Source organism: Microchirus variegatus, assembly GCF_963457635.1.
Source record: "Microchirus variegatus genome assembly, chromosome: 8".
NCBI lineage: Eukaryota > Metazoa > Chordata > Actinopteri > Pleuronectiformes > Soleidae > Microchirus > Microchirus variegatus.
The window spans coordinates 13,758,336-13,771,576 of record NC_139809.1 but is presented as its reverse complement, the minus strand read 5'-3'; the positions used below and the strand labels follow the sequence as shown (position 1 = coordinate 13,771,576).

The 13,241-nt window shown below is 33.7% G+C and overlaps 1 protein-coding gene across 1 annotated transcript; it reads right to left on the bottom strand.

Annotated features, from left to right (window-relative positions):
• Nucleotides 1–12,826, bottom strand: b3gnt9 (UDP-GlcNAc:betaGal beta-1,3-N-acetylglucosaminyltransferase 9; the record flags this gene model as incomplete). The annotated part of the gene is made up of 6 exons (XM_083893455.1): nucleotides 12,709–12,826; nucleotides 12,514–12,633; nucleotides 3,284–3,652; nucleotides 1,687–1,928; nucleotides 1,345–1,600; nucleotides 1–360 (listed from the first exon to the last, which is right to left on the bottom strand). The coding sequence occupies exons 1-6, from the start codon at nucleotides 12,820–12,822 to the stop codon at nucleotides 1–3; spliced, it is 1,461 nt and encodes a 486-aa protein (XP_083749581.1). The 5' UTR covers nucleotides 12,823–12,826.
• Between the last annotated feature and the right edge of the window lie 415 nt (nucleotides 12,827–13,241).

The window sequence follows — 13,241 nt, the reverse complement described above, 5'->3', positions numbered from 1 at the left end:
TCACTCGTGTGTGACAAACACCCGCTTCTCGCCGTAGTCCGTCTCCTCTCCCGCCGCCTCCTCCTCCCCCCCGGTCCCCTCTCTCCACTTAAAGGGCCAGGACGTGGGGCCGTCGGTCCTGTTGTGGCAGCTCAGACTGGGGTCGTGCAGCAGGTTCCACATGAGCCAGATCTGCGGCACGCTGAGGCTGTGAACCACCATGAGCTCTCTGTAGAAACACGGGTTGAACGTCTCCAGGTGCGGCGCAGCGGACGGCCGCAGGATCCCGAAGGTTCGGAAGCCCTGGTGCCGCGAGGGTTTGACGCCGATCAGCTGGAGACACATTCCCAAAAAGACGTCGTCGATGGGGAACAACTCCACCTGGAGAACACAAAGAGATAGATGTGGATCAAAGATGACAAATACAGTATGTACAACAATGTTTTAAGGTCCAGTTAATAGGGTTTATTACAAAAATATATTCTGTGCTCAATACAGGTATTTGCCTGTTTGCAATTGCTCATTTTTTTTTAATGTGCAATAATAACCCCACTCACTCAGTTTTACTCATATTGCAAACATGCAAATCCAGTTCTTAGAATACATCCATGGTGATGACTTGAGCATACTTGGGAAAGCCCATGTATCCCAGAATGCATTTCGCCAGAATATAGCAGCAGAGAAAACAAAAATAAACCTGAAATAAATATTTCTTCCGTGTCCCTGAACGCAGTTTTAAGATCATTTGAGGCGAGAAATGAGTCATTTAGAATTCAAAAATGTGCCTAGTGTATTAAGTTGATGACGTATTTATAGTTTGCGGTGGTTATAGTTAACGGCGGTTAACCTGCGATAACGTCATCAACGTTAGCGCGCATTAAAGCACGTTAACACACAATGTGTTTCCATGACGACTGACCGAAAAAAGACACGCATGATGTCATGTTTACATGCCGCGGCACCGGAGTACAGGCACCGTTTACCAGTTAGCGCAATTAGCTATGTTAGCTCCTTTAGCGCCGTTAGCGCACCTACAGTCGAACTGGAGCGGTCTGTTCATTAAACGAAAAGAGCAGCGCTACAAATAACCAGCGTACCTGTGTACTGTGTATGTGAGCCTCATTTTAGTAATCGGGAGTCACGTAAACATGCGTCATGCGTCAATGTTAACATGCTAACGTGCATTAGCGGTGAGGTTGCCGTTAACCGCCGTTAACGTGCCCAGCACTGTTTTAATCTAAACGTTTTGACGTGATAGTTTGAAAGTTTGTCTTTTATTAATGTTAATTAATACTTATTTATTTGAAGTCGCACTGTCATTGTATATGTATTTAAATAGAATATGGACACTACATTTTGAATTACCTGTTGACATGCAGAGCTGAGTCTGCGAGCCGTATGTCCCGACATGACGAATCCTCCTCCTCCGGCATAGTTCGGGTACAAACCTCCTCCGTACACAAACTCGGGCACGTAATACTTGGAACTGCGGCGGCGAATGGGTTTGGCGTGGATAATGATGTCCCCGACAAACAGATCTTTATCTGGCTTTTGGCCTTGTAGCATCTCTAAAATGTTCTCCACGTTCACGTAGACGTCCGCGTCACCTTTAAAGATGAACCTGTGTGACGGAGGTAGAAACGTGTCAAAGTACGAGTCACGTGTTTATAATCAGAGTATTTTTTTTTCTTTTTTAGAAATACTGACTTGACACGAGGACAACTGCTGTTGACCCATTCCAGAAAGTGTGTTTCCTTCAGCGTCAGGTTGAAGAAAGTGTCTTCAAAGTCCCAAAGCAGGATGTCTTGAAATGTTTGACTCTCGTAGGTCAGGAGTCGATCCCACAGAGGCAGAGAACTCCGGTTTCTGGGAACGCCGAGCAGGAAAACTGTACGGATGGACACACCGTCGTGGAAATGTCTCTCTTTACCCCATGTCCGACGTACCACCTGTGAGCCAGGAGAAAAAAGGGTGGAGTCGTTTTCTTTAACTGTCCAGTCGTTTTTGTTCATCTTTTCTTTTTCTTTTTCACAGTGTGATCCTTTATTTCAGTATTTATAGTTACAGAATCATAAAGTTAAGAAAATAACAGATCAAAAAAATAGCAAACATAAGGGTTTAAATTCTCTGTGTTGTTGAAATTTGAATTTGAATTTGAATTGAAAAAGTCATAGGTTAGTATGTCGTCCAAAATTTGACAAAAAAGTTAATTTAAAAAAATTCGCAGGCAGCCAATACGGTGCCCGCGGTCTCACTTCACTGCACCTCACTTGCATGTATCCGTATGATCGCTCAGTAAAATATCTTTGATATTGTTTATAAAAACTGGTAATCGTTAGGAGTAAGCACTGGAATGAATGTGTATGCAGTTAAATGCATAATATTAATCATTTAAATGGTAAACAAAAAAAAAATGTTAATGTGGTAGCCCTCCATATTATTTTTTACCCTTAAGGTAGCTCTCATCTCAAAAAGGTTGGTGACCCCTGGGTTAGAAGCACCTTCAGCAACAGACTCATTCTCCCCCGGTGTAACACAGAACGCCAGAGGAAGTCTTTTCTTCCTGTGGCCATCAGGCTGTTTAATTTAGCTACTTCTGGCCGCATTAGGAACAGTGGAGACACTGTGTCCTGATCCAAATGTCACTTTACCCATATCACTTCATCACTTTACTTTGTTTGCACTATGCTGATAACATTAGTCACCTTATCACTGTTTATCACTTTCAACATTTGCTCACCATATTTTAGTTGTACTTATTTTATTTCCGTGCGTACTGCTGTATATTATATATACCTACGTTGACTGTGATTCTTTTTTGATTCTTTTTTGTGGCATTGTTACATTTAAGTTACTGTTGTAAGTTACTGTTTTTCCTTCTGTTTGGCACTTTGTTGCATTTGTCTTGCTTGTTTATTTTACTTTATTTTTTTTGTTTTATTTTTATTTTTATTTTTATTTTATTTTATTTTATTTTATTTTATTTTATTTTATTTTATGTATCTTTTAACTCTTGTACATCTACACTTTTACCTCCCAATTGTTGCACAATAATTTCCCTCGGGATAAATAAAGCATCTTGAATCTTGAATCTTGAATCTAGTATGTCATCCAAAATTGGACAAAAGAGTAGAAAACATTTTTTTCAAAAATTTGACAAAATAGTCATAGGTTAGTATTTCGCCCAAAATTGGACAAAAAGTCAAAAAGAAAATTGTCCAAAATTTGACAAAAAAAGTAAAAAAAAAAAATTGTGCAAAGTTTGACAAAAAAGTCTGGTTATGGTGGTTGGCAATAAAGTTACCTGACGTTTATCAAAATCTGCAGCAACAGATTTGACTGCGATGAGCATGTGGAGAGCAGGAGTGGATCCCGTTTCTTCCCTCCCTCCTCCTCCTCCTTCTGCCTCTTCTCCTCTGATGTGACATTTCTCGGGCTGATCTATGAGCAGCCGAAAGTTTCTGTTGTCCTTTTCTCTCAGGTAGCCCTCAAAGTCAAACGGTGGCCTCGTGGGCAGAGGTTTGCCGGCGGCCTTCGTCGGCACCACGTTCTTCCGTCGGGACTTTGATTTCCCCTTGGATTTCCCCTTAGATTTGGACTTGGCCTGAGTCGGTTTGGTGATGGACTCGGGCTTACAGGCAGGCAGCTGTGGTGCTGGAGGGCTGGATGGTTCCTGGAATGTAAGACAGGGGACAGAGGACATTCATTTTAGAAAGGAAATGTTTGCTGGATGAGCAGTGGCCATCACTGGAGCTGGAGCAAACACAGCACTATGAAAACAGACTTTAAACGGCGTCTATGTCTTTTAATTGACCTCAGGTCAGCATTACTTTTGAATTTTTTACTGGGCCTCATTCTAGCTTTTTGGTTCTCTGATTATTTCACGACGAAAGCCAAAGTTGGTAAAATACTGGAGAAGATTATGTGTATGTTATGTTCTCTCTGTCCGTGGGTCTGTATGTGGGTTAGAAACTCCAATCCAATCCGATTTAATTCATGAAACACTTTAAAACAAAAAAATGCATTTAAAAAAAATATATATATAAATATAATGTGTAAACAAGTCATACTATACTATGCTTGGTCCAAAATTGGACAAAAACATCATACTATACTGTTGTCCAAAATTTGACAATTTTTTAGACAAAAATAATTTTGGTCCAAAATTTGACAAAGAAAAAATACTATAGTATGTCGTCCAAAGATTTGACCATTTTTTTCAACAAAACATTTTTTGGTCCACAATTTGACAAAAAAATCTAACTATATTATGTCGTCAACAATTTGACAAAAATGTCATACTATACTATGCCATCCAAGATTTGACATTTCTTTTGGAAAAATAATTTTGGCCCAAAATTGGACAAAAACGTCATACTATATTATGTCATCCAAAATGTGACCATTTTTTTGTTAAAAAAAATTTCATCCAAACTTTGACAAACACTTCATACTATACTATGTATATTTTTCCTCAATATTTGACATAATTGTCATGTTATACTATGCCATATCATACTATACAATGTCGTCCAAAATTTGACAATTTTTTAAATAAAAAATGTTCGGTCCAAAATTGGACAAAAACGTCATACAATACTATGTCGTCCAAAGTTTGACCATTTTTTTACCAAAAAAGAATTTGGTCCAAAATTTGACAAACACGTCATACCATACTATGCTGTTCAAAATTAACATACTATAATATGTCGTCCGAAGTCTGACAATTTTTTAGAAAATCTTTATTTTGGTCCAAAACTTGACAAAAACGTCATACTATACTATGTAATATGTCATACTATACTATGTCGTCCAAACTCTGACCATTTTTTGAAAAAAAAAGTTTGGTCCAAAATTTGACAAAAACAACATACTATACTATGTCGCCAAAATCTGACAATTTCTTTGTAACACAGTTTTTTTGTCCAAAACTTGACAAAAACGTCATACTATACGATGTAGTACGTCATACTATACTATGTCGTCCAAAATCTGACAATTTTTGGAAAAAAAATGTGGTCCATAATTTGACAAAAACGACATACTATACTATATCGGCCAAAATCTGACAATTTCTTTGTAACACAGTTTTTTTGTCCAAAACTTGACAAAAACGTCATACTATACTATGTAGTACGTCATACTATACTATGTCGTCCAAAATCGGACAATTTTTTGAAAAAAAATGTGGTCCAAAATTTGACAAAAACGACCTAGTATAGTATGTCGTTTTTGTCAAATTTTGGACCTAATTTTTTATTCAAAATCTGACAATTTTTTGAAAATATTTTTTCTGGTCCAAAACTTGACAAAAACGTCATACTATACTATGCAGTACGTCATACTATACTTTGTCGTCCAAAATCTGACAATTTTTTGAAAAAAAAAATTGGTCAAAAATTTGACAAAAACAACATACTATACTATGTCGTCCAAAATCTGACAATTTTTAAAAAAAAAAATTTGGTCCAAAATTTGACAAAAACAACATACTATACTATGTCATTCAAAATCTGAAAATAATTTTGAAACACAGTTTTTTGGTCCAAAACTTGACAAAAACGTCATACTATACTATGTAGTACGTCATGCTATACTATATCGTCCAAAATCTGACAATTTTTTGAAAAACATTTTTTTGGTCCAAAACTTGACAAAAACGTCATACTTTACTATGTAGTACGTCATGCTATACTATGTTGTCCAAAATCTGACGATTTTTTGAAAAAGACAATTTGTTCCAAAATTTGACAAAAACGACATACTATACTATGTCGTCCAAAATCTGACAATTTTTTTGAAATTCTTTTTCTGGTCCAAAACTTGACAAAAACGTCATACTATACTATGTAGTACATCATACTATACTATGTCGTCCAAAAACTGACAATCTTTTGAAAAAAAAATTTGGTCCAATTTGACAAAAACAACATACTATACTATGTCATCCAAAATCTGAAAACAATTTTGAAACACAGTTTTTTGGTCCAAAACTTGACAAAAACGTCATACTATACTATGTAGTACGTCATACTATACTTCTTCGTCCAAAATCGGACAATTTTTTGAAAAATAATTTGGTCCAAAATTTGACAAAAACGACCTAGTATAGTATGTCGTTTTTGTCAAATTTTGGACCTAATTTTTTATTAAAAATCTGACCATTTTTTGAAAATATTTTTTCTGGTCCAAAACTTGACAAAAACGTCATACTATACTATGCAGTACGTCATACTATACTTTGTCGTCCAAAATCTGACAATTTTTTGAAAAAAAAATTTGGTCAAAAATTTGACAAAAACAACATACTATACTATGTCGTCCAAAATCTGACAATTTAAAAAAAAAAAAATTTGGTCCAAAATTTGACAAAAACAACATACTATACTATGTCATCCAAAATCTGAAAATAATTTTGAAACACAGTTTTTTGGTCCAAAACTTGACAAAAACGTCATACTATACTATGTAGTACGTCATGCTATACTATGTCGTCCAAAATCTGACAATTTTTTGAAAAACATTTTTTTGGTCCAAAACTTGACAAAAACGTCATACTTTACTATGTAGTACGTCATGCTATACTATGTTGTCCAAAATCTGACGATTTTTTGAAAAAGACAATTTGTTCCAAAATTTGACAAAAACGACATACTATACTATGTCGTCCAAAATCTGACGATTTTTTGAAAAAGACAATTTGTTCCAAAATTTGACAAAAACGACATACTATACTATGTCGTCCAAAATCTGACAATTTTTTAGAAAATCTTTTTCTGGTCCAAAACTTGACAAAAACGTCATACTATACTATGTAGTACATCTTACTATACTATGTCGTCCAAAATCTGACAATCTTTTGAAAAAAAAATTTGGTCCAATTTGACAAAAACAACATACTATACTATGTCATCCAAAATCTGAAAACAATTTTGAAACACAGTTTTTTGGTCCAAAACTTGACAAAAACGTCATACTATACTATGTAGTACCTCATACTATACTATGTCGTCCAAAATCTGACAATATTTTGAAAAAAAAATTTGGTCCAAAATTTGACAAAAACGACTTACTATACTATGTCGTCCAAAATCGGACCATTTTTTGAAAATATTTTTTCTGGTCCAAAACTTGACAAAAACGTCATACTATACTATGCAGTACGTCATGCTATACTATGTCGTCCAAAATCTGACAATCTTTTGAAAAAAAAATTTGGTCCAATTTGACAAAAACAACATACTATACTATGTCATCCAAAATCTGAAAACAATTTTGAAACACAGTTTTTTGGTCCAAAACTTGACAAAAACGTCATACTATACTATGTAGTACCTCATACTATACTATGTCGTCCAAAATCTGACAATATTTTGAAAAAAAAATTTGGTCCAAAATTTGACAAAAACGACATACTATACTATGTTGTCCAAAATCGGACCATTTTTTGAAAATATTTTTTCTGGTCCAAAACTTGACCAAAACGTCATACTATACTATGCAGTACGTCATGCTATACTATGTTGTCCAAAATCTGACGATTTTTTGAAAAAGACAATTTGTTCCAAAATTTGACAAAAACGACATACTATACTATGTCGTCCAAAATCTGAAAATAATTTTGAAACACAGTTTTTTGGTCCAAAACTTGACAAAAACGTCATACTATACTATGTAGTACGTCATGCTATACTATATCGTCCAAAATCTGACAATTTTTTGAAAAACATTTTTTTGGTCCAAAACTTGACAAAAACGTCATACTTTACTATGTAGTACGTCATGCTATACTATGTTGTCCAAAATCTGACGATTTTTTGAAAAAGACAATTTGTTCCAAAATTTGACAAAAACGACATACTATACTATGTCGTCCAAAATCTGACAATTTTTTTGAAATTCTTTTTCTGGTCCAAAACTTGACAAAAACGTCATACTATACTATGTAGTACATCATACTATACTATGTCGTCCAAAAACTGACAATCTTTTGAAAAAAAAATTTGGTCCAATTTGACAAAAACAACATACTATACTATGTCATCCAAAATCTGAAAACAATTTTGAAACACAGTTTTTTGGTCCAAAACTTGACAAAAACGTCATACTATACTATGTAGTACCTCATACTATACTATGTCGTCCAAAATTTGACAATTTTTTGAAAAATATTTTTTCTGGTCCAAAACTTGACAAAACGTCATACTATACTATGTAGTACGTCATACTATACTTCTTCGTCCAAAATCGGACAATTTTTTGAAAAATAATTTGGTCCAAAATTTGACAAAAACGACCTAGTATAGTATGTCGTTTTTGTCAAATTTTGGACCTAATTTTTTATTAAAAATCTGACCATTTTTTGAAAATATTTTTTCTGGTCCAAAACTTGACAAAAACGTCATACTATACTATGCAGTACGTCATACTATACTTTGTCGTCCAAAATCTGACAATTTTTTGAAAAAAAAATTTGGTCAAAAATTTGACAAAAACAACATACTATACTATGTCGTCCAAAATCAGACAATTTAAAAAAAAAAAAATTTGGTCCAAAATTTGACAAAAACAACATACTATACTATGTCATCCAAAATCTGAAAATAATTTTGAAACAGTTTTTTGGTCCAAAACTTGACAAAAACGTCATACTATACTATGTAGTATGTCATGCTATACTATGTCGTCCAAAATCTGACAATTTTTTGAAAAACATTTTTTTGGTCCAAAACTTGACAAAAACGTCATACTTTACTATGTAGTACGTCATGCTATACTATGTTGTCCAAAATCTGACGATTTTTTGAAAAAGACAATTTGTTCCAAAATTTGACAAAAACGACATACTATACTATGTAGTACCTCATACTATACTATGTCGTCCAAAATCTGACAATATTTTGAAAAAAAAATTTGGTCCAAAATTTGACAAAAACGACTTACTATATACTATGTCGTCCAAAATCGGACCATTTTTTGAAAATATTTTTTCTGGTCCAAAACTTGACAAAAACGTCATACTATACTATGCAGTACGTCATGCTATACTATGTCGTCCAAAATCTGACAATCTTTTGAAAAAAAAATTTGGTCCAATTTGACAAAAACAACATACTATACTATGTCATCCAAAATCTGAAAACAATTTTGAAACACAGTTTTTTGGTCCAAAACTTGACAAAAACGTCATACTATACTATGTAGTACCTCATACTATACTATGTCGTCCAAAATCTGACAATATTTTGAAAAAAAAATTTGGTCCAAAATTTGACAAAAACGACATACTATATATACTATGTCGTCCAAAATCGGACCATTTTTTGAAAATATTTTTTCTGGTCCAAAACTTGACCAAAACGTCTTACTATACAATGCAGTACGTCATGCTATACTATGTTGTCCAAAATCTGACGATTTTTTGAAAAAGACAATTTGTTCCAAAATTTGACAAAAACGACATACTATACTATGTCGTCCAAAATCTGACAATTTTTTAGAAAATCTTTTTCTGGTCCAAAACTTGACAAAAACGTCATACTATACTATGTAGTACATCTTACTATACTATGTCGTCCAAAATCTGACAATCTTTTGAAAAAAAAATTTGGTCCAATTTGACAAAAACAACATACTATACTATGTCATCCAAAATCTGAAAACAATTTTGAAACACAGTTTTTTGGTCCAAAACTTGACAAAAACGTCATACTATACTATGTAGTACCTCATACTATACTATGTCGTCCAAAATCTGACAATATTTTGAAAAAAAAATTTGGTCCAAAATTTGACAAAAACGACTTACTATACTATGTCGTCCAAAATCGGACCATTTTTTGAAAATATTTTTTCTGGTCCAAAACTTGACAAAAACGTCATACTATACTATGCAGTACGTCATGCTATACTATGTCGTCCAAAATCTGACAATCTTTTGAAAAAAAAATTTGGTCCAATTTGACAAAAACAACATACTATACTATGTCATCCAAAATCTGAAAACAATTTTGAAACACAGTTTTTTGGTCCAAAACTTGACAAAAACGTCATACTATACTATGTAGTACCTCATACTATACTATGTCGTCCAAAATCTGACAATATTTTGAAAAAAAAATTTGGTCCAAAATTTGACAAAAACGACATACTATACTATGTCGTCCAAAATCGGACCATTTTTTGAAAATATTTTTTCTGGTCCAAAACTTGACCAAAACGTCATACTATACTATGCAGTACGTCATGCTATACTATGTTGTCCAAAATCTGACGATTTTTTGAAAAAGACAATTTGTTCCAAAATTTGACAAAAACGACATACTAAAAAACGTCGTCCAAAATCTGACAATTTTTTAGAAAATCTTTTTCTGGTCCAAAACTTGACAAAAACGTCATACTATACTATGTAGTACATCTTACTATACTATGTCGTCCAAAATCTGACAATCTTTTGAAAAAAAAATTTGGTCCAATTTGACAAAAACAACATACTATACTATGTCATCCAAAATCTGAAAACAATTTTGAAACACAGTTTTTTGGTCCAAAACTTGACAAAAACGTCATACTATACTATGTAGTACCTCATACTATACTATGTCGTCCAAAATCTGACAATATTTTGAAAAAAAAATTTGGTCCAAAATTTGACAAAAACGACATACTATACTATGTCATCCAAAATCTGAAAACAATTTTGAAACACAGTTTTTTGGTCCAAAACTTGACAAAAACGTCATACTATACTATGTAGTACCTCATACTATACTATGTCGTCCAAAATCGGACCATTTTTTGAAAATATTTTTTCTGGTCCAAAACTTGACAAAAACGTCATACTATACTATGCAGTACGTCATGCTATACTATGTTGTCCAAAATCTGACTATTTTTTGAAAAAGACAATTTGTTCCAAAATTTGACAAAAACGACATACTATACTATGTCGTCCAAAATCGGACAATTTTTTAGAAAATCTTTTTCTGGTCCAAAACTTGACAAAAACGTCATACTATACTATGTAGTACATCATACTATACTATGTCGTCCAAAATCTGACAATCTTTTGAAAAAAAAATTTGGTCCAATTTGACAAAAACAACATACTATACTATGTCATCCAAAATCTGAAAACAATTTTGAAACACAGTTTTTTGGTCCAAAACTTGACAAAAACGTCATACTATACTATGTAGTACCTCATACTATACTATGTCGTCCAAAATCTGACAATATTTTGAAAAAAAAATTTGGTCCAAAATTTGACAAAAACGACTTACTATACTATGTCGTCCAAAATTTGACAATTTTTTTGAAACACAGTTTTTTGGTCCAAAACTTGACAAAAACGACATACTATAACTATGTCGTCCAAAATCTGACAATTTTTTAGAAAATCTTATTTCTGGTCCAAAACTTGACAAAAACGTCATACTATACTATGTAGTACGTCATACTATACTTTGTCGTCCAAAATCTGACAATTTTTTAGAAAATCTTTTTTTTGTCCAAAACTTGACAAAAACGTCATACTATACTATGTAGTACGTCATACTATACTATGTCGTCCAAAATGTGACCATTTTTTAAAGAAAAATTTGTTCCAAAATTTGACAAAAATGGCATACTATACTATGTAGGCCAAAATCTGACAATTTTTTAGAAAATCTGGTCCAAAACTTGACAAAAACGTCATACTATACTATGTAGTATGTCATACTATACTTTGTCGTCCAAAATCTGACAATTTTTTGAAAAAATAAATTTGGTCCAAAATTCGACAAAAACGACATACTATATACTATGTCGTCCAAAATCTGACAATTTTTTTGAATAACATTTTTTGTTCCAAAACTTGACAAAAACGTGACACTTTACTATGTAGTATGTCAAACTATACTATGTCATCCAAAATCTGACCATTTTTTGAAAAATAAATTTGGTCCAAAATTTGACAAAAATGTCATACTGTCATAATGTCAATGTCCAAAATGTGACTTTTTTGGGGGGGAAAAATTTACTTTTTTGGGGGGGGGGGAAATTGACTTTTTTGGAAAAAATGTTTGGTCCAAAATTTGACAGTTTTTTGAAAAACTTTTTGTGGTCAAAGATTTGACAAAAACTTCATACTGTACTGTTGTCCAAAATTTCACAAAAATGTCATATTATATCGTCCAAAATTTGACAAAAGCATCATACTATACCATGTAGTCCAACGTTTGACAAAAAAGGTCATCCTATACTATTTTTGACAAAAAAAATTTTGGTCAAAAATTAGACGAAAACTACTCACTATACTATGTCGTCTTAAATTTGAAAACATTTTTGAAAAAAAAATGTTAGTCCAAAATTTGACAAAAACCTCATACTAAACTATACTATATGTTGTCCAAAATGTAGAAAGAGAAAAATAATATTTTTGCTGTGACGAGTTTAAGGCGACACGTCTAAAGTTAAAGTTGACATGACATTTCAACTCGACATGTCGATTCTACATACAAGATACAGAGGTGACTAAGATCATTGTCATACCCCAGGAGACTTCTGGTCTACTTTGGTCCCACTGGCTCCCAACAGGGTCCGACTGGAGCTGGTAGAGCCGTGAATCTCCAGCTTCCACAGAGGTTTGTCCCACCCAGAGGAGAGCATGACCTGGAGACATGGGTGAGGTCATTAATGATGAACTAATACCTAAAATAGAGCTTGTGTGCGGTGACTTTGACCTACCTGACGGGCGTAGAGAAGCAGACAGAACAGAAGAAGCAGCATCATTGTGCACAACACATCTCCCTTCACATGGAGAATCCTCCTCATCATCACCACCTTCCTCAGCAGCCTCATGGTGGTGAACAGTCCTGACTCTTCATCAAGACATTCAGGACGTTTTTCAGTTAGATTTGAGTTTGCAGTGAAGAAATCAGACGATTTGTCTTCATCTTCTTGGCTTTGGGTGTGAACAATCACATCCTCTCAATCTTAATGTGACTGGAAGGATGTCCATCGACTGTGTCCTCCTCGACTCCCCAGGCACCTGCAGAACAGCATTATTTAAGCTCAGGAGTGTTTTTCAAGTGTGGTTGTATTATGGAAAATATAAGGAAACTTTACAAAAGGCCCACGATGGGTGACAATGTAAACCAGATTTCTCAAACTCGATTGATTTTGTGCAGTCCGTCACTCAATATCAAGTTATTTCTGTCTACTTTTTGATATTATAGATTAATTTTGCATCATAAATGTTGTCATTGTGAACATTATAT